General features: G+C 40.6%; 1 protein-coding gene across 5 annotated transcripts; it reads left to right on the forward strand.

Annotated features, from left to right (window-relative positions):
* The first annotated feature begins 4,366 nt into the window (after nucleotides 1-4,366).
* ano5a (anoctamin 5a) lies at nucleotides 4,367-27,695 on the forward strand. Of its 5 annotated transcripts, none has more exons than XM_050074319.1 (22): nucleotides 4,367-4,624; nucleotides 7,904-7,971; nucleotides 8,631-8,768; nucleotides 9,067-9,108; nucleotides 12,548-12,655; nucleotides 14,706-14,774; nucleotides 15,058-15,342; nucleotides 15,631-15,750; nucleotides 15,914-16,029; nucleotides 16,125-16,259; nucleotides 16,377-16,482; nucleotides 17,351-17,411; nucleotides 17,687-17,838; nucleotides 18,206-18,286; nucleotides 20,037-20,265; nucleotides 20,423-20,595; nucleotides 20,708-20,805; nucleotides 21,574-21,704; nucleotides 21,991-22,196; nucleotides 22,295-22,494; nucleotides 25,241-25,346; nucleotides 25,564-27,695. In XM_050074319.1, the coding sequence occupies exons 1-22, from the start codon at nucleotides 4,555-4,557 to the stop codon at nucleotides 25,789-25,791; spliced, it is 2,922 nt and encodes a 973-aa protein (XP_049930276.1). In that variant the 5' UTR covers nucleotides 4,367-4,554; the 3' UTR covers nucleotides 25,792-27,695. The 5 variants fall into 5 exon arrangements, with proteins under 5 accessions (XP_049930276.1, XP_049930277.1, XP_049930278.1 ...); XM_050074320.1 differs by lacking the exon at nucleotides 18,206-18,286 and adding an exon at nucleotides 18,653-18,727; XM_050074321.1 differs by lacking the exon at nucleotides 9,067-9,108.
* Nucleotides 27,696-27,780: the final 85 nt, after the last annotated feature.

Here is a 27,780-nt window from a genome sequence, read left to right on the forward strand (position 1 = left end):
TTATGACCATGGGTGAGGGTTGGGACGTCAGTGGAAGAGTAAATCGAAAGCTTTGCCTTCCAGCTCCGCTCTGCTCCGCTCCGCCATGACGGTCTGGCGCAGTGCCTGCATCACTATAAAAGCTGCACCAAACCACTGATCCATCTCACGCTCGCTGTAGCTACACATTTTGACAAATAAAAGCCTGTCTTAATTGACCCTTCACAAAGTCACACACAAATATATAAAACTGGATTGCTGGCTACCTCAAATTATGTGTCCGTTCCTCGATTATCCTGTAAGTTATTCATATTCCTTTTGTCTGTAAGGGTCCTCAGATCAAAAGAATCAAAAGGTTTTTTTTTAATACAAGTTGTGAGTAGCCTACTGTTTTAACAGGAGAAAGTGGTGTTGCACCAGTATGCTGGGTGCGTAATCCATGAGTGTTGTAATTCACTCTCCCTCTGATTCATAATTGATATATTTCTCTGAAGCGCTATTTTTATACAAGTAATAATCACAGTTAATTAAACAATTTAATTGTATTTCCCGGTATTTGCTGAGCAACAGTTTTGTATGAAAGGAATTAAAGGCCTGTACTATATACACGTCACGAATATCGGCCTGTTGATTTAAGTGATTTAAGCAAATAATAGCCGGGCTAATATTTGAAGTTTAACGATAGGTCTTAAACTTGTAATGTCATCATGTATAGAATCTGGAGCTGCTCCATTGACAATGAATGGGAGACTGATTTTGTGGACCCATTGAAAGTTTCTTTTTTATACCCAAATGAGCTTTATTTATTGTAGATATTGTGATCTCAGTTCTGAAAGAGAAAATGTACCCATATACTCAGAACATTTTCCTGGGTGCTCTCAGTGTCATCTGGAACACCTTTCCCAATTCATTGCCTATTGAGTGGCGACACACTTTTTACCCCTCAAACATCACAAATTTGTCTTTTAGCACTCTAGGTTTTGTATTTGGAAGACAGTTGTTCATTTTAACTAATATTTTTGGACTGTACTAGACCATAGGAATAAAATGTATGAAGCTTATGATGTGCTTGTGTGTGTGTTTTTTAAATGACTCACATATGATTCCCATTGCACAGTACCCTGGACCTATTTCTGTTCCCCATCCTTTCTCTCTGACTGTAAAAAAGAAAGACTAACATGTCAAACGGGTGGCCCTCCGTGCCTTGTTATTAAATATGAGTTTCACCATTAGTCTTAGAAACCTTGGAAAGCAGTGCACACCCAGGAGGACCCACATGTCAAGCAGCAGAGGCGATACGAGGTTAAAGAAAAAGTGGTTGCGAAAATAAGCAGCTGTATTTCTGTACTCGGCCACACCCCACAGAGGAGGATCACATAATTACACCAGTACAGGACCGTGTAAACCACTTGAAGGGCGACAGAGGGGGCCGCTGCGGCTAAATTTGCCCGGAGTGGAAGTACAGGGTAGAGAGGTGGCTGGGAGGAGCAGGGAAAGGCTGCTGGTAGACTCCTTCCTGAGTTCCCTGTCATAGAGGAAACAAATATACTGATGAGGTGAATGACTGGGAAGATAAGCTAAACAGAACGCTGCTTTAAACACAACAAAACAATACGCCAAACTAAATATCTGTATTGACTGCTGAAAGATAGATTCCACAGCCCGAGGTCTCCTCAGCAAAGAACTGAACATCTGTTTTATTATATATATGGGAATATACGTTTATCTGTAAAGGTCCAGTGTGTAGTGTTTAGTGGCAGAGAGGTCGCAGAACTGAAATTACTCCCATGTGCAGGACATGTAGGAGAACTATGGTGGGGGTGCACAAAAACATGAATGGCCCTGTATTAGAGCCACTGTTTAAATTTGGCAGTACTGGGCTACTGTAGAGCAACATGGCCGACTCAGTGGAAGCATGGATGTAAAGAGATCTGGATACAGCGTTGGAGGTGCTCAGTGGCACTTGACACCGAAAAATGATTTCAAAATCTTGCTGCTTGTGTATAAATCACTCTGTGGCTCAGCACCTAAATATATCTCTGACATGCTTGTGACATATGAAACCCTGAGGACATCTGGGGCCGGCCCACTGACTGTCCAGAGAGTCAGAACAAAACATGGTGAAGCAGCATTTTGTCATCATGCAGCACAAACCTGGAATAACCTCCCAGATGATGAAAGACAAGCCCTGACTCTCAACACTTTTAGGTCAAAGCTAAAAACTTTCCTTTTTCACACTGCCTACTCCACCCTGTAATGACTGCAACCTTCTTTGTAAACTCAATTTTAATTCATTTTAAATAATCTTTTTATCTTTGCACCTCTTTTCTGCACTTGTGCTATTTCTAATGGTGATTTTCTTTAAAATTGTAAATCATTTAGTAATTCATTTTACCCTCTATATCTTTTTTATCATGACTCTTTTCTGTATCCTTTATCATATTTTTTTTTGCTCTGGAAAGCAATTTGAATTGCCCTTGTATATGACATGTGCTATACAAAGAAAGCTGCCTTGCCCTCCAAATGTTATGGATCAAATGAATCAAATTCTGTTGGTAAAAAATGAATCATTTTGCATGGGGTGTGCCCCTCAAACAAATGTAACCACTGATTTGCTGAGGTCTCTTTTACAATGTAAATCTATAGGAAAAGTCTTTATGGACCTAATAGCATCATGTGACAGACTCTGAAGTTGTAATTCCACTGTTTAACCACCAAGAAAATTAAGGTGCAATCTAAATCGCATACTTTTTCTTTTTACTTTTAGTAGGTACTGCAGCTGCCCTTAAGAAGTATGTACTGTTGCATGCAGTATGCACACAATCAGGACAGACTACTTTCTCATAACATTACACCCTGAACTTTTACCGTCTTGCTTTTGTATCCATTACCTTGGAGATGAAACAAATGCCACTCACCGAATTTGCCAGAGACGGAGATCAACCCGGAGAACTCTGCTAATATTACTTTGCAATGTATTTAGTTTAACTCAAACATTCTAACTGCATAGATTGTAGATCTAACATATTAAATTAGCTAAATTACATCTGCATTTCTCTTTTATTGTAATTTTTTTTTTTTTTTTTTACAGTTATAGCCTTTTGTTGTTGGTAATTTTTATGATCATTTTGTTTACTTAATCAATATTCCTATGATTACTATTTCACTGATCATCAGTTACTTAAAAGCACTGTCGTCCATCACTGCGACTTCTGACCCCTGTAAAACAGCTGTCAAGCTGACATCTGTTTGCGGCTCAGTCGATGTGACATATCATCCGCTGCGCAGAGGATTGTGGGTCAGAATAGCCAGAAAAACATGCTGGCTTGCACACTACAAAATTTGACCCGATGCAGTAGAACATCCTGGTATTTCTGGCATACTGCATTTGATATACTATGTACTGGGACATACTAAATCTTTGTCTTGCAGTATGTGTATTGGAACGCACAGTTGGCTTCAAAGCCCAGCGCACTTCCTGGGGCCCTGGGTGGAAGAGGACCCAATCCATATAATAGTCTATGCTCCATATGTGCTCATTATAAGGTAACAAAAACACAGTGATTCTTATTTTCAAGTGACTATAAACCAATGAAATCATAGCAATGATTACTGATTACCATTTGAAGATGCTCCTAAATCCCCTACACTGGACCTTTAACTGTCTGAACGTGTCAAGTGGGAGATTGAGATCTCTTTTTATGAGACACCTTTGGATAGGCATGAGTTGTTAGGTTGTTATTTGCCATAGTTCACCCACTGGCTTTCACTTCCCACTTTTTAACCATCCACTGACAAAAGAAGATCCCGCATAAAGCAGTGTCACAAAGTAACCCACACTCTGTAGAGGTCACTTTAGGAAAGCTCGGTTGAAGAATACTCGTTCTGATTGGCTGACACGTTTCACATCTCAATAAAGTTCTAGGACTTCAATTAAACGGCTGGTTACCGTGGCAACAACCCTTTTAAGGACGGCTCTCTTTCAGTAAAAATGAACTTCGGGGTTAAACTGACTTAAAAAAATACGACTTTTCAAGCCCAGACGAGTTATTTGTTTCCTTTCCTAACTGTCAAGGTAAATATAGGCCACTGAAGTGTAAACATAGACTCCTAGTTGTTTTGAAGACTAATGAAGTTCATAGAGGAGAGTCTTCAACTTGTCCGTTAGCTAACGTTAGCTTCTGTATAATTTAGCTTCTGTTAAGTAGGTTAATGTTTTAAATTGAGACTATCCATTTGTGTTCGTTTAGTTTTACATACCTAGAATGTCGACCTTTGTGTAATTACAGTATTTGTTCACCCCCAGGCTCATTGGCTTGTGGTGTGTGGAGCCACTCCCCTCCTGTACCCTCCCTCCATGCTGAGGTGATGCAGCAGTCGGCGGTCAGAGGGTGAAGCAGGGCAGCCTGGCGAGCAGCCTGGTGGACTAGCTGAGGCGTCTCTGAAGAGGACGACTGTGAAGGAGGACGGGTCGGAGTTCAAGCGTGGGAAGGCAGGACAGAAACCGTCTGGCTGGGGATATCTCGGCGTACATGAGGACCGATAAACACGTCTTGGGTACACGAGAGACTCAACATGCACCGAATAACGGGGAAAGCGGGAGGGGACAGTTTGATTGAGATGAGCCCGACAGACTCTTTCAATGGTGAGTAGCTAAACGCCAGCCAGCCAGTCTGCCTTCAAGCTGCATACACTCTAAATGTTGCTATGAAGTTAATGTGTTGTGCTTCATTAGTGCTGAGAAACCTTCCTACTGGGAAATCAGTAGGACTAAACTGAGGCTGGTGTTCCCCAGTCTGTGAAGCCTTTAAAAATAGGTTAAACTTTTCGAGGACTACTAAACATGTGAAACACTAAAACTCCAATCTTTGAAACATTACTCTATATAAACATAGTGTACAAATAGCTTACAGGAACTGAAACCTTACATATAACAACATAACATTACCATAGCATTCCTCAATTAACAACAAAGGTAAACAGCACATTTAAAATTAGATTCATGTCACTGACTGGTGTATGTTGACATGTCCTTCCTGGACAACTTGCAAGTCACTGTGCCACTAATAACAACCTTTACCATCTTCACCTATACAAAGGATATTTTGATAATAATCTGAGTAACATTTGTTGAACTATTTTAAAATGTACCCTCCCTGCACATTTTCCCTTCGTCTCTGTACTTTCTATTGGAGCAGCAGTGACTTATAGCCAGCCAGCCAGCCAGCCTCTGACAGCTGGCCTGCTTACTGGAAACACTTTGTCACTTACAGGCGCCACTTCATCCACCAGCACAAACCCCAAATCCTGCTCTGCTCTTGGCTAAATGTGAATTTTAAGCAACGCTCAGTGGATTGTGTTTTTTAGCCATTTATGGTGTCAGTGAATGTCTGATGATTCACCCTGGATGCCCTCCAGGACCCTTATCTGTATGAGTCAATGTAACCCTGTTGTGTTTCATCTGCAGCATACAGAGAATCATACTGGTATTATAGCAGATTACAGCAGGATCATGAACTATAGTTACAGTTGGATAGGTGCTGTGTATTTATGGTGTGCTGAGATGACAACGCAAGCAGTGTATACCACAAATCACACTCGCAGCTCCCCGACGTTAAATCACTGTAGTACTCCAGATCTTGACTGTTTTAATATAGAGGTAAACAGATTCTGCGATTGTCACTGCTGATGGAAAGCAGCCTCTTTATAACTTCCACGAACCATCAGAACTGAATATATACACAACATTCCAACTGTAGGATGCAGGGGCTGCAAAAATGAATTTCCAGGTTGTAAATATGCACTCAAAAAGTCTTCCTGTTACTGGTACATATCCCCAGTCTGCTAGTTTTTCCAGACAACACACCAAGAGTCATATAAGCTGAGAGTCGTACAGGGTCGTTTCAAGGAAAATCCAACTGCACAAACACACAAGTCAAAACACAGGGATGGCTGAAGGTCTCACAGTTTGCTTACAAACCCTTTGTGCACTGTATTTAAATACAGATTCAAACCACATTGACCGTACTGTAGGTACATGTTTCCAGCCTATTCATGGTTGTGGTTTGACCATGTTGGTTCAGACTAACTTGGACTGTCACTTGTTTTGGAGCCAGTGTTTATCCTTACTGTAAATATGGATTACATTTAACTAGCATTGTCTTGACATGTGATCAGGCCTGTTAAAGCATGTGTATATGTGCACCTGAAACTTAAAAAACACTAAATGTGAAAGGCGACCAAAGATTTCCTGTCACAGGAAGCCAGATAAATCCACCCACTGTGTTTATATACAAATAACAAAGTTAAAAGTGGGGCTGCTGAAATTACAGTTACAGCTTTGCATCGCTGTTTTAGGATTCAGCAGGATTTCCCCTTTATTATCAGTACAGCTGAGTTGCAGATAACTTTCCTTGTGTAAATAATTGATGTATACAAGGACTGGAATCTGTAGTCTGTTGGGTTGCTGTGGTAATAAAATAAAGAGACAGAAGCAGCCTTGTGGCATTTCCACTGTGATCAGCTGCTCTGTCTTGAACAAAGCCTTAACTGTGGAGGCTTCTTAGCTAGGTGGGAAAAGACGGTTGGCTTAGCTGAGTGGTGAACACTGAGTGCTCTAATACTGCGTCCTACTGTGCAAAAATATGTTCAGCTGTTTGAGAGGCATTCTCATGTGTTGTGATAGAAATATATTTTGGAATAAATGACAGCAGTGTAGTCAGTCAATATCGTAACTGTTTTTAAGGAAGATGAAACAAGAAGTTGGATATGAAGTTGTTAAAAACGCCATAAAAGTCTGTCATAAAAGAGTAGCTATGTGTTATAGCTTTAAATCTGCTGCAGTTTGTACTGTATGGCCTCAACTGATTGTTAAGGATTCTTCAAGAGGTCACTGCTGGTGAATTACAGCCCCTATTCTTCCACATCCTGCCTTAACTCAATAGACATTGGTAAAAAATAAGCATGGGGTGTATGCAAATGTTAACAGCAAGCTTGATTTTCATAGTCTAGATAACAAATAACTACCAATTACATTTATTTTAGTTGTTGCATTGTTACTGTGAGCCACTATCTAGAGCCTTGTGATTTAAGAGAAGTGAAAAAAGTGAAGAACAGTGATTTAGTCCAACAAAGTAAAAAAGCAAAAGTCACCAGTGGGGAAAGCTGCTGGCTTCCAGTTATGGAAAATGTAATTTATTTTAGTTTTGAACCACTAACTTATACTTTGCTGACTTGGAGTGTAATAACATCGAGACAGAGAAGGTTTACATATTACAAGGTTCGAAAGCTTGTTTCAGGTCAGTGTAAGCACATTTTCTGTGTTGAGTCCAGACTAAATATAACCCCAGAGAGACCATCAATTAGGACGGTTGCATTTCTATTTAAACACAGACAAAGAGGCTGAAACCTTTTGCTTCATTTTTTTGACGGTACTAGTGCCAGCAGCGCTTGATGTTTTCCCTGCTTTTCCATCTGCCCTGCTATTTGTTTATGTAAATCTCTTTATCACAATGAATGGGAGGCTGTAATTGCATTTGAGAGACAATAAATAGCAGGTGAAAGCAGAACTTCAGACACCCACGTGTCATAACGCATGCAGCTTTCATTTTCAATCACGTTGAGGGGGTTTACTAAACTTCTTGGTCTCATATCCTGCCGTCCCTCCTGTAGCGGTAGAGTCACAGCCCAGCAACATGGCTGGTTGTATTCTCTCCCAGTGATCCAGTTAAGTCATGCTGTCTGGCCTGTGGGAGCGCTGCCACAAAATGCTGTACAAATATAGACCACAACATTGGCCGTCTGTCAGTGCGCCTCTCCTAACTGAGGCAGCTGTTCATATGCCTGAAACTTAACTTTACTGCCACCAACCTGCCTGCCTGAGATTCACTAATCGTTATTTTTTACAATGGATACTGTTTTGCAGACGATATCAATGGCTACAACCAACACCCCTCATCCAGCACAGGATCCTTCCAGCAGGGACAGTCAGAGGTAAACACCAAACTCGCCACCACATGCTTACACTCACACAGCACATTCATATAGATATTTCTGTAAAAGAACTTCTTTTGCCTTGATTGTGGACAGTCTGAGAGAGTTTCTTTACATACAAATTCCAAATAGTAATTTCTTCACATCCCATGTCATCATACATACACATCATACATACATCATACATACATTTCAAATGCCTCGGAATAGATTGTAAATACTTGAATGATTTGAATTTGTACCAGCTATTTAAATATATGAAGATGTACCCCTCCTTTTTGTTAATATTTAGCTTTCCAAGACCGATACATGAAAGATTTCTTTTTGACACTATCATATCTTCACCCCCAGCTTACCACCTCTAAGCGTGGTGGCAGGAAATGTGTGCACAAGTAAAATGCTTTATTGAGATTTCCCCATCAGTCACACTGATTTTCTTATTGTAAATACCACCACCAGTCATCAACAGCCAATATGTGGTTGATGAGTTAATCTTGTGGGTTTTAATGGAGGACAAAACTCATAGACTCAGTTTTGAGATTACATACATGTTTCCAATACAATCTTAATAGTTTACAACCTGTAAATGCCACGAGGGAGTCAGAGATAACCCTTATACTCCTGTCTATTCTCTCCCTACTCTCACACTGTACTTAAAGTCTCCTTTAAGGCCTGATGTGTGTGTCGAGACCTGTGAGTCTCTCAACACCAGCCTGGCCTCCTTGGCCGCCTCTGACCACAGCGACAGTCCAAAGTTTGAGGATCAGACCTTAGAGCGAATTAATGCTTTAACTGGGGTAAGACGCCAGTCGAGGACACAGATGCATGCTGCAGTGTCAGTGTCTGCGTGTTTGTGTCATCTCACATCATCTTCAAACTCAAGCCTGTAACTGAGCAAGACCTGACTCTGACTTTGCCTGACTTATAACATTTAGTGGTTTTCAGAGTGCTGTGAAGTGTTTCTTGACATAATCTTTAAGTGTGGAGTGACATTTTGATCCCCTCTGTAAGGGTGCTGCTACAGTTTTAGCTGTATGTTCTTTAATCTGTCGTGTTGTTAGGCCTTCCCTCACTATCCACTCGGTTCCTCCACAGCTGGCAAGAAAGAGGGCACTTTTCCTGAAGTTTCGTTCCAGGGTATGGCATGGTAAAACAGGCTTGTGATGTGATGCAACTTTATGCATATGTCTGTCTGCCAGCCTTTATTTCCTTCTTGAGAAATGTCTGTTCAGTATTGAGTTTCTCCACCGGCATTAGATGTTCAGTGAGGCTTGGACAACAGAGTTGAAATCAATATACTCTTCCTGGGAGAGAGCTGATGTTTTCTTCTGGAGAGCATGTTTTTTTTTTCTGCAGAGAGTAATGGAAATATGCTGGCATGAGCTATGTGTTGATGCATCGTACGAGTTCATTACAAATGGAAAAGGTCTTTTCACTTTGCTTTGCTCACCTGCGATTATCGTCCGCTTCACTGAAGAGAAATCAACAGCCTGGTGGTGTTACAGCATAATTAGAAAGTGCACACTTGCACTCACACATGCAGACTTGCACATGCACTGTACATCGTATTTGTCATTTGCCTCGCTGTTTTTGTGTGTCTGCATTTATGTGTGTTCATTCATATACTTTAAAGGTATACAGGCAATACTGTAATCATGACCCATCCCTTTGCTTATGACAGGGCTGAACTTTGCTGTGGCTAACCATATACAGTAATGTACTGTAGGCTTCTACTTTCGAAACCTCTAAAACGTGGTCTTTATTAGTGTGTAACCCATTTTAATGGAAAGTGGAATTATTGCTAATCATTGCTTGTTAATGGTGGCTAATCTTAAAGGAAAAATAACCCTGCAATAAGCTTAATGGCTCCCTCCAACTAAAGGCTACGATTTAGCCAAGTGGAAGATCACATCAAGCCATTTTAGAGGGGAGGCAGCTACACTACATCTATGACTTGCCTCTATAATGAGGAAGGGAGATAAAAGCTGAGTGTATGGTTCTCCTCCTACAGTCCTGCAGTTTCAGCTGTGCAGCCTTCCAGCAGGGTTATCACTGTGAACTTTTTCGGAGGCTGAACTAGACACAGTTCTTTCTGCAGATCTGGTAATCGGAGTATTCATTTTTCCATTTTTAGCTCTGAAGAAAAACACAATTTTCTCTGTGCTTAAAACAAGCCTGAGGATTGCAACGATGAAATAAAGCTATAATCCAGAGATATAGAGGCATCCATTTACTAACAACTACAGAACTATGTTCTTTGGAAAAACAATCCTTGATATTGTTCAAATACTATGGGGCAGCAGGGGAGAAGAGAATTGCACCCTTGCCACAGGGTTTTTCTGGCACTAATATCAGATTGCATTTAAGACTTAACATGATGTTAAAGTGTAGAAGATGATGCTAGACGTGAGAGGCCTAGGGTGGAGAGATTATTATTCATTATGACACAGTTTAGCAGCTGTAGTGTATTTAAAAGAGATGACCAGTTTCCTAGAAGTTCTGTTCAAAACTCTTTTGGCCCACAAAAAAACAAAATGCTTTGAAAATGATATTTAAAAAGAAACTCCTCCCTTAAACTAGTAGCCTATTTATCTAACTCTATGTTCTACATTTACCCTCCTTAATTAAGATGAAAGACATACACATGTTCAAACACCCAGTAGTTAGGGCTAAGCTGGTAAATGTATAGAGCTCTGTGGCCTCTACCAGCTTCACTAAGCAGAAGCAGCTCCCAGCAGATGCACTGATTCCATATGGCTGATCTGTAATTACAGCAAATTAGAGAGCTTTTACAGCGACGTCCCGGTTAAAGAAAGCAACCACCCTGCCATGGTCAACATGTTCCAACCTAGTCTGGGAGGTAATGCAGACCAGTGGTTAGAACGTATGCATAATTTGAGATGAGAAAACCGTAAAAAAGTGTAGACGCAGTTAGTACAGTAGGAACCAGGGAGGTAGGCTGGTAGAGCTAAAAACAGCTGTCTTACTTACAGTATATCACTATATGCCTGAGGCAATTTACATAGATAGTGTCCCATCTGCACTTTGTTCGCCATTGTGGTAACCTGTCCAGATTTGTTTATTGATTAGCTTCAAACAGTCAAGTCAGACTGAGGGGATTATGCACCAGTCATCAGTTTTGGTTTTCTGTAGCTCACTCTTATCAGTGCAGATTTCTTCATGTGGTCAGTCGTCTTTTCAGCTGATACTTCACTGGTTATCTGAAATATTAGACAACATGTCTGAGGGACACTGATGGTCAGTGTTGTGCAGTACAGTGATACCACCTCCCCTGATGCTGTGCTCTTATTACATTAGCTAGCTAGCTAGCTGGCAGCCGCTATGTCTCCCCATGCTGATGTCATCTCTAGGAGTCCTCTCTACGTATCCCTCCTCCTGTCTCGCTCCCTTTTTCTTTTCTGGATGTCTGAGCAAGTGAGGGCTCGTCCAGGGAGGTGAGTGGGCTGGATGGAGATCAGTGTAGTGAGAGTGAGAGAAGCAGTGAATTCAGGGCTGGACTGTGCTCCCTGGAGAAAGTCAATTTTGTTCAACCAGGCAGCCGACCTTTCTGCTGATGCATCATAACCATAAAGGGAGTGTACCATGGAGGTAAAGTGCTCTTCCTTTCCTCCCTACCCCCACAGTGCTGTGCTTACGGAGAGGGCCGGCTTTGTGGGAACTACAGAGAGCAGTGCTATGTTGTAGTTTTTGTGGTGCTACATGTTAATGAGTTCTCTGAATTGTCTGCAGTCCAGTGTAGGAAGCTACTGTAGTGATGACAGAAGTAACTGGTACATGGTTATTTTTAGCTTTCTGAACAGCTGAAGCGGCACTAGCAGCAAGCAGTCATGCCTTCCTTTCCTCCCTTAAAGCATTCCTGTGTAGTTCATTTAAATGCAGCCCTGTGGCTGCTCAGGAGACAGACACTGAAGGGCTAACATTTGCTGGCAAGCACATGTTTGGAATTTCCTTAGCCACCAATGTGGATGTTTTCAGACAATATGGATTTACAAAATTTGCAGAAAACCATATAAACTCCAATAATGTTGGAGTGTTAAGCCTGATTTAGCTGTTTGATGTTCCTGTTGTGTAGAGAATGGTGTTAATGAATTTGTAGTCCTCTTCACATATCCTCTGCTATATTATGTACCCTGAAGGTTGTGTGAAATGAGTTGACAGATGCCTGAAATTAAAGCATTTATATCATGGATATCTTTCAGGATTTAAGTCTGTGATGCGACAAAGATCCCTTCAAAAGCATGTTCTCATCTTCGGTAAATCCTATAAGTGGACACAAGCATATGAAACATCTTAGCCTTAGAAGATGCCCTCCATTTACAGTAGCATGATATTTGTGTTTGGAGTGAAAATATGCCAATTAGTATTTTTGTTGTTTTAGACAAGCAGTCAAGTGTGATGTGATGTTGAAGCCTTGTTCTTTGGGTTTTTGCTGCCACTGACATAGTTTGACTGTCTTTTCTGCTGTGCTGAGTGCATCTAAAGGCGTGCTGATCTGATTCTGTACCCATGTATATGTGTTTCTAAATGTTGTGACCTTTGTTTTATCTCGTTATAGATTGACAAACAACAACACAGTAAAGACTCTGTGTTCTTCCGTGATGGATTGCGCAGGATTGACTTTGTCCTGTCCTATGTTGACGATAAAGATGGTGAAAGAAAACAGGTAAGAAACAACTTTATAGGTACTGTATGTTCAGTATATTTCCCAAAGTCACTAACTGCAAGTGCTGTGTGTGTTTGTATTAACTGATGTTCTTGGTGAATGTTTTTCATCGTTAATGTTGTATTCACAGAACTAAATATATTGAAATCCTAAAATATAACACAAAAGAGCAGCTGGTGTTATTTCCACTTCTTTATTTAAACAATAAGAACGGATTCTCACAGGATATCCTTGGAGTTCACAGTGAGTGTCACCAGCATACCCTAAATGCCACAACACTGATAAAGTTAGATAAACTGTTCAGCTCAGCTTGTTCTGTAATCCTCTCAAGGAATTTTCTAAGAAGGTCACTCAGGCTTTCAGGCCCTTTTTCTTAAGTAAATCAACCTTGAAGTACATTTCCATACTGTTGCTGGCCAGATTTGTTTTTCAAGCTCGTCTCTTTATCAGCTGTGGAGTGCTGGAAGACCAGTGTTTGATACTGAGCTGTTAGTCTTCACATGTCTGTGTTACCACTTGGGTATGAGGCAGTTTGTCACAGCCGACTCACTTTTTACCCACAGCCTCATCCGTGAGTCAACACTCAGACCTCTGGCCTAGTCAGGAAATCACTAATTTTTTCCACTGTGTGAGGAAGGGCAAACAGGAGGCTACTTCCTCTGTTTTATCCACACGTGTTGTAAAATGTGACCGTAAATTTCAGCTCTAACAAGGAGCATTTTTTTTTGGGCTGTCAATTTTTGATATAGACAAAACTTTCCTATGTGCTTATTTCTGAAAACAATAAACCTAATTCCAAGTGCTATGTGGGAATGTTACATGTTGCATTTAGTGAGTGCTGCTATTGAATGTACTGAGCTAACTGACAGGGCTTTATCCCATGGATGTATAATAACACCTAAATACTGGATCTCAAGATGGTGCCTATTTGTTCCGATGGAGTTGCTTGCCAGGAGCATACGGCAAAAAACTTTTGGGTTTACTTCCGAGGTATGCGGCTCACTGAATATGCACAGTAGTGTTACTCCCACTGGCCCCGCCCGCAAGTTCTCACTCAGCTTATAGACTTTACATTGTGGTGACATCACAGATTTTTAAGACGTTTTTCTCATAGTTCGATTCATAGTAGTACAAAGGGTCATGATTGACCTTGTTTGCAGTTCAAGGTGTCCTGTCAACAGCTTTACAGACGTCTCTTTTATATTGGTGGGCTGTGGGTAAATGCTTTTTGGGGCCACAGAGATTTTTTTTTTGCTGCAATACTGGGAGTGACCACTTGAAAAAATTGGCCACAAGGCTGGCCAACATCATTGCCTTTTTGTGTCACATGATAATATAATTGTCATGTTCAATAAGAAGATGCCAGAGCAAAATTTGAAGCAAAATCATTTAATTATATTGATGAACGGTTTATCATTTCAAGCCTGAATACAACTCAACAAGCCTTGATCTCAAAATTCTATTAAAGTATTTGCTTTTAAATGTGCTTGAGTATTTGCTAATCTGTCTGATGCTTTTCCAGTCAATGAACTTAAACCTCCTCATCAGGCTCCTCATGCTTGACCGCAATCCCCCTCTTCTTTGCACGGTCCGTGAAGTCTGGCCTCCTGCTCCTGACAGAGTCCTGACCAGCAGCAAGTCATAGTTTAGTGGAGTAGCTAGAAAAAATGCAGGAGAAACTGTCAGCGTAGTTATTTACTCATTTGGTACAAACATTTACCAGCCACTGTGGAAGATAGCCTTTCAAGATTTATGTGCAAAATGGAGAATCTGTTCGCATTTGGCACTTGGTGTTTATTTCGTACCCTGCCACACTGGTTAAAACAGTAGTTGTGTGAATGTTTTTACACCTGCTGCACTAACTGTGACTCTACATTTAACAGTCTTAAATATTTGCTACTCACCTTTTTTATGTGTAGTTTTCCCAGTATTTATGCGCTTTTCTTTCAAGCTTTTTTTTGTACAGTAGATTTAACTGTTGTACAATGGCAGTGTAGAAGTTAAACTTTTATCAAGCTAATATGCATATATGCTTTGTTTTCTTCTAAAGGAGAGGAGGAAGGTGTACGAAGCCAATCTAGTGAATGTCGGCCTGGAGCTGGAGACAGAAGATAAATCGGTAACTTATTGATTTGGTTATGTCTAATGTAAAGGGAAATTAAGTGTATACAGTATGAGTGTGTATATCATATTACATATCTGTGTTGTGTTGATTTTGTTTTTTTCTTGTTTTTACAAAGATAAAACAATGGTAAAACAATAAACCAGTACAGAAGTGTCTGTGGGTCTTTTACATGAAACACATGGATCTCCTTTTAACACTGAATAATGTTCTTTTGTTCATGCATCAGTAGCCCCACACTCATTATCTGTGATACCTGTCTCACTGCCATTATCATCAGGAGTCAGAGGATGGAAAGACTTATTTTGTGAAGATCCACGCTCCATGGGAAGTGTTGGCCACTTACGCAGATGTGCTGAAGATCAAGGTGCCATTCAAGGCCAACGACATCCCAGAGAACAGTGAGATGCCCATGAACTGGCTGTCCACCCCCTTTCGTCTGCCGGAACACATCATGCACCCTGAGCCAGACTATTTCACAGCTTCCTTCGACAAGAGCAAGTCTGACTTCTTCCTTATCGACGACAAGGACACATTCTTCCCGCCTTCTACTCGCAACAGGATAGTAAGGATGCTTGTTTGTGACCATCAAATTAAAACATTTCATCAAAATTTAGATCAAATCTGAATTTGCTATATTAAATGCTGCAGTATGCTGTAGTTCTGTGTGAAGGCCTTCTCATGTTACATTTTTAAAAAGGCTTATTAAATGACTAACCTTCAGATTTAGTATGTTATGTCTATTGTGAGGAATTGAAGGTCCATTATCTTAAACTCTTGTGATGCAGAAGCAACTTCATCATTCTGTTTTTATCCAGCGAAACTACATCATTCCATTTCTCCTTCTGCCCAGGTCTACTACATCCTGTCTCGCTGCTCGTACTACAGGGATGAATGTGGAGATAAAGACAAAAAAGGGATCAAGAGGTTACTCAACAATGGCACCTACGCTGCTGCCTTCCCCCTGCACGATGTGAGTTTCTCTTGGTGAACTTTTTGCACTTTTTTCTCATTGGAAAAGCCTATAATGGAATGTGTACTCATTGTGTTTGAGGCAGCGTTGCATGTTGCATTGCATGGATTAATAATTTTGCAGTAACGCTATGAATGTGACTGTGTCTTCTGTGTGCATGCAGTGTAGATACTGGACAAGATCAAGGGATGCAAACTGCGAAAGTGAGAGATACAGTCTCTACAAACACTGGGCCAGATTCTTGTGTTTCTTCAAGGAGCAGCCCCTCAATCTTATAAGGTAAGACTTGAAGACAAAGTTAACATACCTGATGTGTATTTATTTAACATTAACTAAAAGAATTTAATTAAAAAATGTTGTTTTCCCTTCAACAGGAAGTATTATGGGGAGAAGATAGGTATTTATTTTGCCTGGCTGGGCTTCTACACTGAGATGCTGTTGTTTGCTGCAATAGTCGGGACAATTTGTTTCATCTACGGATTCCTCACCTACGATGACAACGAGTGGAGGTGATTTTTTTATTCAAGAATACTAGCCCGTTTTGTTGAATGTCTCTATATTATTAGGTATTGTTTTATCACTAATGTCGTTGTTCCTGTTAATAAATTACTCTTACTTCTCTTCAGTAAAGAAATATGTAGTCCGGATATTGGAGGCAATATCATCATGTGCCCGCTGTGTGACAAGAAATGTGGCTACTGGAAACTCAACTCAACGTGCAACTCCTCATGGGTGAGACATACGGGCTTTGTGAATGAATTGTTTTTGGTCATCATAAATTATGTCCTACTAACAATAGCTAGCAAGTACATCAGTGCACTGTTCAGATGAAGGGCAGGCAACTGAGGGCAAAGACTACTAACACTGCACAAATGCCTACAGTTTGTGCTGTTTACAGCTGTTAGAATCCAGAAAATTGGGAAAAAAACAAGGGCCACCTTAAGAGACGAAAATAGTAGGATGTAAAGGGGAGAAGCAAAAAAAAAGTGCTCACTGAGAAACAGCAGCTGTCATTCTGGAGGAGTGAAGTCAACTAATGTGAGACACTAACATTAAAGCATTGTGTTAAACACACCTAGAGGTGGATGTAATTACAACGTGCTGTGACATTTTCTCTGTGTTTTTAGCCACGACCCAGAGTTTAATGGCATTTACCAGATCTCTGGAAACAGTTGACGTCGTGGGTAGAAAACAGAACTGCACCTGACAGCGGTGCATCCATGTGCAGAGTTGAAATACGAAAGACAGTTATACCGAAGCACATTTACGCACCTGGCCAAAACGCTGTGGACCCAACTGCACACAAAATTGTATAGTCCACTAGACTCTTGTACACTCCCACCATGTAACGTTAGTAACATTAGGACCTCTGGAGGACGAGGTAATTTGTAACAACAATCATGTCCACACTGGGCAAACTGGTCAAGTTGTGAGAGAAATCACTTTTTTTTGTTTTGTATGGATCACATCTAACACTTCACTTCCTGCCCTCCATCTGAATTTCAAACATCATAATAGTCACATGATTGCAAACAATCTATGGAGAGGGTGTTAGTTTTTCGTTGTCTCACTTTATTTCTCAAATATGTTCTTTTTTCAGCAATCACACCTGTTTGACAACGTGGCAACAGTGTTTTTTGCCATATTTATGGGGATTTGGGGTGAGTAAAAATGTCTGCTTTCTGCCTTTTGTATTTTCTAACACAGTGCACCACCTAGTGGGAGCTGATGAGCTGTTATGTCATTTAAATTCATTGTTTCTCACTCTGTATTCAAACAACCTATTCACCCAAATCAGAAAAAAATATTTTCTCACTTGCTTTTGTTCATTGAGGTGCTGAAATCTGACACTTCTGCCACCACACCTATGTAATTGTGGTGAACTGTGGGGGTCAGAGCACTGAAAAAATAAATTCATGGGTTGTGTGCTCTGCAGTGACGCTGTTTCTGGAGTTCTGGAAGAGGCGGCAGGCTCGTCTCGAATACGAGTGGGATCTGGTTGACTTTGAGGAAGAGCAACAGCAACTGCAGCTTCGGCCAGAGTACGAGACCAAGTGCACCAACCGCAAGCTGAACCGCATCACTCAGGTGTTTGTATGCTCATGAAATACTAATATGCTGTATAATACTGTTCCAATATACTGCTTTAAGTCTGTGTAGCTTCCATGAGGCTTTGCCAGACACATACTGTATGGTAGGATCGGACAGACTACATTATCTGTTGTATTACTGGATAACTGAGTTGGTTGCAGTCATTCATTAGGCCAGTTCCTGGACTAATAACAGGTTTGAATGGAGGCTCTTTGATTAAGAACAATATTACTGAGTAAAATTGACCAACTGTGTTTTCAGGGAATCAGGAATACGTAGTTAGTGATAGTGACAGACACAGATGTGTTATATTAACAGAAACAGGGTGCTGTAATTTACCTTGACCACATCCCCTTGTCTTTAGGAAATGGAGTGGGTTCTTGACAGGACTCCTTCAGATATAATGGGGAAGTTGTTGCTCTGCTGGGCCACCGTGTTACTCTGGGTAAGGGTGGCCCTTAACATGGAATGCCACATTGGTTGGAAAGAGGTTTTGGTGTGGTGCAGTTTGTGTGGATAATAGACATTTCTGGAAAGACTCAGAGGCACGAGTTTCTTTCTGTACCGCATTACTGTTTGTCTGGTAGATCAGTATCTTGAAAGGCTGGCTTCACTAGGAGACCGCTAGATGAAAGAATTGGACTCGACCTGAAACACCTACGCACATAGAGCTGTGATTGGGCGACCTCCCTCTGCCTCGCATCTGAGGCCAGTGATAATTAAAGGAACCTGGCCTTTTAGAGCTGTCTTTTCAGGATATAACAAAGGGTGACTGACTCCTGTGTTCATGCTTTGCTTGCTCATGATGTAGGAAATGGAGCCATACTTACCTATAACAAGCAAGTGTGCACGCTCATGTCTGTCTGGAGCCACCGTCCTGTTATGGGTGAGCATTTGAATTTTTGGTACACTTGATGAATCTAAATGGCTATCATCCTCCACCTGTTCCTCCACCTTGTGTCTTTTTGTCTTTCCCATCAAACTGTCCACCATAATCACTAATATCATGTCACCAGGGCCAGTATGTTTAAAACTTTTAAGAAACTGAGCTTTCTTAAATAATTTGGAGCCGAGACCAAGTCAGAACACTTGTTTATTCGTGGCACTAAATCCTAAAAATACGGACAAAATCATGTCATTCTCAGAAATGTGACCCATTTAAGCCCAAAGAGTCACAGCTTTAAACATACCGGCCCAGATTTAATAACTGCTGTGGACTGTTGTTTTTAAAAATATGCAACATGTGAAAGAGCTAATGTAAGGATTAAGGTATATTTCTGTTAAAGGTGGCGTGTGTGCACACTTCAAGCATAACAGTTACTCCTAACATCTTTGTTGGCAATAATTCACCATGCTTTATACATGTGTCTATGTGTTTTGGTTTTTGCACTTGCATCAGGATTGGTGTTGTGTTCTCATTGAGTGTGGTTACATGGACATGAATAACCCATTTATGAGACTTATCGCGGTTATGATCAAATTCAGGATACTGTATTTACATGAGGACAGAAAAATCGGGTTATTTATATTTCCCGCATACATGAACAATACCAGTAACTCGGTTGCTAATTACTGCAGTCCATTTGCACAGGCACTGCGATGTTTACAAAAACAAATCAACAATAGGAGATGAGAGCGACATGAAATATTAAACACCACGCTGTACAGTACATGTACTAGGCTAACACTTGAACACTACATTGCTAATTTCTTCTCTGCTCTGATCGGAAACAGCTGTCTGCCCTGAGCAGCTGCCTCTTTTCTTTTTTTTCTCAACTGCACACAGACGCACTACATAGTTACTCACTTCCCGTCATTCCTGAAAGCAGCTTCACTACTCTTATAAAACTGTCGTCCACACTGGTGCCAGCCTGTCACTGTGTCTGTAAGCCGGGAGCAGTGGTTGAAGACACACAGCCTCTTTTATTACTGAAGGACAAAAGTTTGTTTCTTCATTGCTCCAGAAATGAGAGGCTGTCGCTCATGCCTTTTTTTTCTTTTTTTCTGTTATATCACTTGGCTGAAGCTGCGCCTGTGCGTATTCAGTGGCCCTCAATAACTAGTATAAATTATATACAAGCAACAGTATCCCAGTTTCTTTGGGTCATTCACTTCCATGTAAACGCGCTCACTGTACTTTTGTCTTGTGCCATGCATTTGTCTTTCATGTTGTCTCTGTTGTCTCTGTCCTGAAGATCTCATTGATCATTGCCTGCATCATTGGGGTGATAGCGTACCGCCTGGCGGTATACGCAGCCTTCGCCAGCATCATGAAGGACAACCCCACCTCCCATCTGCAGGTGGTCGGCCCCTACATCACGCCACAGCTGGCCACCTCTGTCACCGCCTCCTGCATCAACTTTGTCATCATCATGATCCTCAACCTCATGTATGAGAAAGTGGCTGTTTGGATCACTGACATGGGTGAGGGTCAGAGCGAGAGAGCGAATGCCAGATTATTAAACTTCTGTGTCTTTATATGTCCATTTTACATTTTGTATTGATCCGTGAGTGTGCAAATATGTTCCTTTTTTGGTTTATGTCATTTAAATATATTTTATTATCTTTCACTACGTGGCAGAAATCCCCAAGACCCACATGGAGTATGAGAACAAACTGACGGTGAAGATGTTCCTCTTCCAGTTTGTCAACTACTACTCCTCCTGCTTCTATGTGGCTTTCTTTAAGGGCAAGTTTGTCGGCTGTCCTAAAAATTATGTGTATATGTTTGGCAGCAAGCTGAGGAATGAAGAGGTACTAGATATAACTACACTACATTACATTCTTTAAGATAAGTACTGAGTCTGTATTTGAGTTAATGTTTTTCCTTCCCACCTCTCCTTGATCTCAACCTGTTTACATTCAGTGTGACCCTGGTGGCTGTTTGATTGAGTTGACCACCCAGCTGGTGATTGTGATGACTGGTAAACAAGTGTGGGGCAACATCCAGGAGGCTCTGGTCCCGTGAGTACTCAAACTGAACCGACCACTCAAAGCACAATTCATCTGCATACAGAGAAGATATAGTGAGATTAAATAGACACACTCTTTACAGGCTTTGCAGCTACATCACATGACTCATAGATATATCAGCCTGGGCTGGGGCCTTGTTTTGTACTATGATATCATTGATCTTTTTCCGGATATAGTATAAATGTTTAGTAATCTCTGCTAAAGTAAGGTTTTGTTTTTTTTAATTGTCAATTCCTGCAAGATAATTCAGAAAAACACTCAAAGTGTGCCGACATATCCCATGTCTTAATCTGAAAATGCTACCTTCAGAATAAGGCCTAATTTGGAATATCAAAATAGAGCATGCTGTTTACATGACCTGTATTAAATTCAGGAATATTTTCATATTCAGAATAACGTGGAATATTAGTCTGCATGTAAACATAGTCATTTGTCACCCTGTCATAGCTTACTGGGACACTTAAACAGAACAGAGCCATCATTATTGTTACTAGTAACACTTGAGCTTTTGCTGCTATGACAGTCAAAATGTCTGCTATTAAATTATGTATTTCTGCACAATCAGTTCCCAGTCAACAAGGATAGAGCACTTAAACTTCAGACTTAAGAAACTTCAGGCTTAAAAGTTCAGATGTAAAGGTTCTTTGTTTTGAAGCTCTCTACAGCTATTGTTTAGAATTCAGTACAGCCTCCAATGAGGCTATTGGAGGATGAATTGTGTTTCTACATGGCTCTTTATTGCCCCCTTGTGTCCTTCAGGTGGTTGATGAACTGGTGGGGCAGCAGGAAGGCACGAAACCACCCAGAGAGTCTGTACAGCCGCTGGGAACAGGACCACGACTTGCAGGGCTTTGGACAGCTGGGCCTCTTCTACGAGTACCTGGAAATGGGTAAACATTCAGTACATAGTCAAACCGTTACACGAAACAAAAAGATTTAGAGACTCTTGAAAGCCTGGCTGCTGTCCACCCAATCAAGACCATTTTAGAGAATTTCATTTTTATTCAGATAAGGCCTAGAGCAAAACCAAGACAAACTTCCTGTTAAAATTCTGCAGCATAGTTGAGGATAGATGTGTAGGCAGATTAGAAAGATGCAGTGTCCTCTTAGAGTCTGCAGATGGTGCTGTTTCCATCCTACCGTCTGTCACTAACCTCTCTCCTCTCTGTGTCCCAGTGATCCAGTTTGGTTTCATCACTCTGTTCGTCGCCTCCTTCCCCCTGGCACCCCTGCTGGCACTAATCAACAACATCATCGAGGTTAGAGTGGATGCCTGGAAGCTCACCACACAGTTCAGACGTCCTGTGGCAGCAAAGGCCCACAGCATCGGGGCCTGGCAGGAGATCCTCAACGGGATGGCCGTACTCTCTGTGGTCACAAATGTGAGTGCTGGACTGGACTCCATCTGTGTGCTTTGTGTCTGCTCCTTATCCTCCCAGTTTTATCTCTAGTTTTCCTCATTTCTCTCCCTGCTCTTCAGGCGTTTATTGTGGCCTTCACCTCTGACATGATGCCTCGGCTGGTGTACATGTATGCCTACCAGCCAAATGGTGAGATGAATATGAAAGGCTACATAAACAACAGCCTGTCGGTGTTTAATATCTCTGAGATCCCACTGATCAGCAGGCCTGATGAGGGGGAGAGTCCATCCTGGTTCAACAACTCCATCACTACCTGCAGGTATGTGTGACTGTAAGACTCTTTGTATGAGAGAGACAGATTGTAGGTGTAGGGCATGTTTGCACTTCTATCTTAATATATGACTGTGTTGGAGGAAGTACACAGATTCTTTACTTAAGTCAGAGCAGAAATACCATCATGTAAAAACAATCTGTTTCAACCAAGTCCTCCAGTCAAAAGTCTACTAGATAAAAAGTACAGAATTATTACCAGCATATCAGTATTCATTTTGAGAATGCCCCCTCTCAGAGTGTTAAATATGTAACATTAGCTTAATTATTATCATGGGTGCTTTAAACTGTAAGCAACACTTAAATGCAGCGGGATGAGTGAAGCTAATTCAAACTGTTTTATTAATTTGGGTTGAGTAGTTCAAACACAATCTGTACACCCATGGTCCACATAGTTTAAAATTGTATCACTCTTATTAGTACACAGACTTTGGTGATTGCATGTAAATCTCAGTTTTGCAAAACTCTAAAACTCAGTTCTAATGAGACACAATATTGAAAACACCTATGTGGGTGTGTAGGTCCTTTAATCCATTATAATGTATCATTTTATATAAACTGATTATGTGTTTTGTATGTAAAATCAAAGTAACTGATAAATTAAGCTGTTGAATAAATGTAGTACCAGAGTAAAAAGCACAACACTTCCCTCTGAAATGTGGTGGAGCTGAAGTATAAGGGACTGTACACATGCTGCAATTTTTGCACCCTCCAAATTCATTGTTTTCAAAGTAGAGGCACAGAAGGCGCACTCAAAAGTGAGACCAACACTGTTGTAACAAACAAGCGTTCCAAAGTACCTGATTTTCAGGATGTGAAGGCTGCACCCTGATATAAACAGAGTTCAACTTTTGGAACACAGCAGCGTGCACCGCATGTTATATGACAAGGAACAACCAATCACAGCCAGCAGATACCTTTCCCTTCTTCATATCAGTCTGTGGGAAGTATGGAGAAGTTGATCATTTTAGTGCAGGTCTACCTAGAGCTTTACTACATCTGTCCCATGGACAATATTTTAGGCCTAAAACACACTTAAGAAACAGTGTCTGGAAGAAAATCAGCTCTGCACTCAGGATTTCTGGTAAGTAGGCTATGATGTGGTGCTGGTTGTGGTTGCTTAGCAACGTCAGGCACAAACTGCCTCTGCGCTCTTGTAAGTTGGCACTGACTCAGCACAAGAGTAGCACCCAGCATCTGACCTCGCGTTTTACAAGCAGTTAAAGACGCTTGTAAAGTAACATAAAATTCTCAGGTAAAATGCAAGTACCTCAAGGTTGTACTGAACTATGCTCATTTTCAACATTCATACGTTATTCCTTTGGTCTAAGATAGTCCAAAAATGTTAGTAAAAATGAACAAAAACTGAAGTGTTAAACTCAAATTTATGATGTCATAGGGTATAAAGTCTGGAGCTGCTCCATAGACAATGAATGGTGAAAGATGTTATAGATGACACTGAGAGCACCCAGGGGAATGTTCTGAGTATATGAGTATATGATTTTCTGTTTCAGAATTGAGAACACTACAATATGATGAAGATCATTTGGGTATAAAAAAGAAAACAAACATTCTGTGGGTCCTCAAGGTCAGTCTCCCATTCACTGACTATGGAGCAGCTCCAGAATTTATGCCCCAGGACATCCTAAGTTTGAAATTCACTTCTCTTTGTGAGAGCAGTTCATGCTCACAAATATTTATTTGTCTTTCCTTGGCCATGAACATAACATATTTAAAATTCCAAATGTATGTGGTGTTAAACCTTTTAAGCACAGTATTTGAGTAAATGTGCTTTGTTACTTTTCACCACTGATACATGATATGTCAGGTCATGATGGTAAGAATAGTCCAGTGCCTTCTGGACACATTTTTGCAAGATAGAGATTTTTATATTTTAGCTCAGAATTTTAATGTAGTAAAGCCTCATAAATACATCTCAGATGAACTTGTGTCACAACCACTTTACTCAACTCACTGTTTAACTCCACAACAGTTTAAATGTTGTGTTGTTAAAATTGTGTTTACTACTTCACAGTGGTGGAGGAAGTATTCAGATCTTTTACTCAGTAAAGGTAGAAATACAACAGTAACAAAATACTGTGCTAGTACACATCCTGAGTATAGAATCTCACTTAACTACAAGTATTAAAATATTAGCATCAAAATATACTCAAAGAACAAAAATTAAAAGTACTCATTATGCAGAATGACCAATTTCAGATTATTATATCAGCTACTGTATTATGAATTAGAATTATTGATGATTTCATGTGAACATCACTTTAATTTTGCAGCTGGTAAAAGTGAGCTGATTTTTTATGATATATGCTACTGGGTAAGTTTTATCTTTATCCACATAATACATCAAAATTCATTTGTTGATTATGTTTGTATTGATAATTTGAATCTGCAAAGTAACTAGTAACTAATGTTGAGAAATAAATGAAGTGAAATAAAAAGTTCAGTACTGCCTTCTAAAGTGTAGTGGAGTATAAGTAAAAGTAGCAAAAAAATAAGATACTGGAGTAAAGTAAAAGTACCTCCAAAGTGTATTTAAGTACAGGACTTGAGTAAATGTACATAGTTACATTCCACCACTGCCTTTTCACAATTTTAATACATTTTTATAGATAACACTGGAGTAATTATTACTTAATTTGCCTTCGCTCAATGGACTGAAGAATGACATTAAACTATCTTGAATCAAAGCCTTTAAAAATGTTCCTCTTTTGTAGGTATCGTGATTACCGCTACCCTCCTGACCATGACAAGAAGTACTCCCACACCATGCAGTTCTGGCATATTCTGGCTGCCAAGCTGGCTTTCATCATCATCATGGAGGTAAAACCAGGCCGCAGTGCTTCCACCAACACTTAATGACCACATCACATTCTTACTTTGGACAGTAAATGATTGTTACATTAATAGTAACCCCCGTTCTCCCACACACACATATTTTTCAGATATAATACAAACCCATACAGTTTTTCTTCATCTGCAGCTCTTGCTGACTCCGTCTTGAGGTGAAACTAACCTGGTGAGCCTTCTTCCTCCACAGCACGTCGTGTTCTCGGTCAAATTCTTTGTGGCCTGGATGATCCCCGACGTTCCTTCAGACGTGCAGGCCCGAGTTAAGAGAGAGCGCTACCTGGTCCAGGAGTATCTCCATAACTACGAAGTGGAGAAGCTGAAAGTGCAACTCAGCCAAAACGGCCACAACGACTGTACCTGCACGCCCATGATCTATCCGTCTATCAAACACGAGGTGCTGTCAGAGTGTCTCTAGCCCAGCGAGCTGCTGGTCAATCAGCTGGGCATGATGGGAGGACATGGTGATGTAGATTTCCCTGCTTGTGTATTATGATACTGACCACCACTTTGCTGTAGTGCCTGTTGATTGTGCAGCACACACACACACACACACACACACACACACACACACACACACACACACACACACACACACACACACACACACACACACACACAGAATTTAAAGAGCTAGAGGTTTCCTCAATTCACAGCCATCCTTCTTCCACTAATCTGCTGATAGTTGAAATGCACACAGGTGAAAGACCAAGTTTCCGTGCATGCTGAAACGTGTATTTAAACCTCTGTCTAATATATACGGCTCTTAGTTCTCTATGTTGTAAACAAAGTGCTGATGATAATCAACATTTGCTGTAAAGAAAGAAAGAAAGAAAGAGAATATCTTATACACTGTGTCTAAACCAGACAACTTCCTCTTGTTTGAATATAAGACTATTTATTTAAGTGCCACTACGAGTAACCAAAGACTGGATGCCTTAATATATCACACTCTTATCGTTGGTTCTTTCTGCCACTAGAATAACAGCTGGTATCATTCAGAAACTGGGAGCTTGCTTATTATGAGTGTTTCCCTTATATGCAGCTGTATGAAGGGCTCCAGTATCATACTGTATGTTAATAATCAACTTTTTATTTTTACAGTTACTGCAACAAATGTGAGCATTGTTTATTTGCATTGAGGTCACAGCACAGACGCAACACAACATTACCAAATAATTTTTTTCACTCCACTGTCAGTTAATCGGCTGGTAACATTTTACTTTAATCTAACAACAGCCAAACACTTTCTTCAGGCCAGAATCTGACACGTGAAGTAGCTTTTTGAAGACATATCTGTGCAGCTGTTATTACTGTGAGTAAGGGCAGATTTTGTCCTGCAAAGGCCAGTTGTTGAGCAGCAGCAGCTGGTGCATGTTGACTGTTGACAGTCCTGTTCCTGGAGATGAGAAGCGAAAAAGCCCAGAGAGAGTGAAGAGATCCCTTTTTAATGTGCCTCTGTTTACCAACATGTCGGCGCTAATGAAAGCCTGCCCCTACCTACTGAACTATGTTTGCTCCATTACACAAAGCACGTCAGCCATCGCCCAGTTCTCGCGCTCCTGTTTTCCTCAGCTGTGTCTGCGTAGAGGAGGAAAGATACACATTCTTAGTTTTTTTTGTTTTGCACAAAGCACTTAATGAAACGTGACTACCGAGACGTAAACATGTAAGTGTAATTGTTGTGACACTACGTATTCATAATCAGTGTTTTGAAGCAGCGACGTGTGATAAACTTTGTTCATTTAAATGTAACAAGAGTTGTACTGTAGATGAGAAGGAGTCTGAATTTGTATATCAAACTTAAATAACACAAAGAGAAAGATGTAGCTTTTTGTTTAAAAATTATATGAAGGACATTAAATGTTTATTCGACTGCGTACATAGAAATATGTGAGACGTATCTGTTGTTGAAGTATTTAAATTTTATGCAAAATAGCAGGCTGGCTGTGCTACAAACTCAGGCGACTAAATCTGTTTGTTTGAGATGCATGTAGATGTGACCACGTAGCCCAGAGCAACGTCGGACTGATCCAGTTTGCCTTTTTCATGCCCTGCGCTAAGCTAAACTATTGCCTGTTGATGCCTTTAACCATCTAATACTTTGTGTTGTCTATTTTTATTTCCTTGTATATCTCTTTTTATGTTTTCTTCTTGTTATGCTCTAGTAATATTTTATTTTATACTGTTAACATGCTTTGAAAAAAGAGGTCAACCTGTTTACTGTATGCTTAAAGTTCCATGTTTTCATTTGTCATTTTTGTAATTGTCCTGTATCCAAACAAAGACAAATGTCCAAAATAAAGTACCAGTTCAACTTGAGTGGTTGTTTGGATCTATCTTAAATACTGTAGCCCATCGGCTCCTCTGCTGAGGGCACAAAAGTTGCTGTTCACCTAACAGATGG

This window comes from Epinephelus moara, chromosome 20 (assembly GCF_006386435.1).
Source record: "Epinephelus moara isolate mb chromosome 20, YSFRI_EMoa_1.0, whole genome shotgun sequence".
NCBI classification, from domain to species: Eukaryota; Metazoa; Chordata; class Actinopteri; order Perciformes; family Serranidae; genus Epinephelus; species Epinephelus moara.

Coding starts and splice junctions, on each gene's coding strand:
- ano5a (XM_050074319.1), top strand. CDS start 4,555: ATGCACCGAATAACGGGGAAAGCGGGAGGGGACAGTTTGATTGAGATG. Junction 20,806..21,573: donor ATCCAGGAGGCTCTGGTCCC/GTGAGTACTCAA, acceptor TGTGTCCTTCAG/GTGGTTGATGAACTGGTGGG. Junction 25,347..25,563: donor CTTTCATCATCATCATGGAG/GTAAAACCAGGC, acceptor CTTCCTCCACAG/CACGTCGTGTTCTCGGTCAA.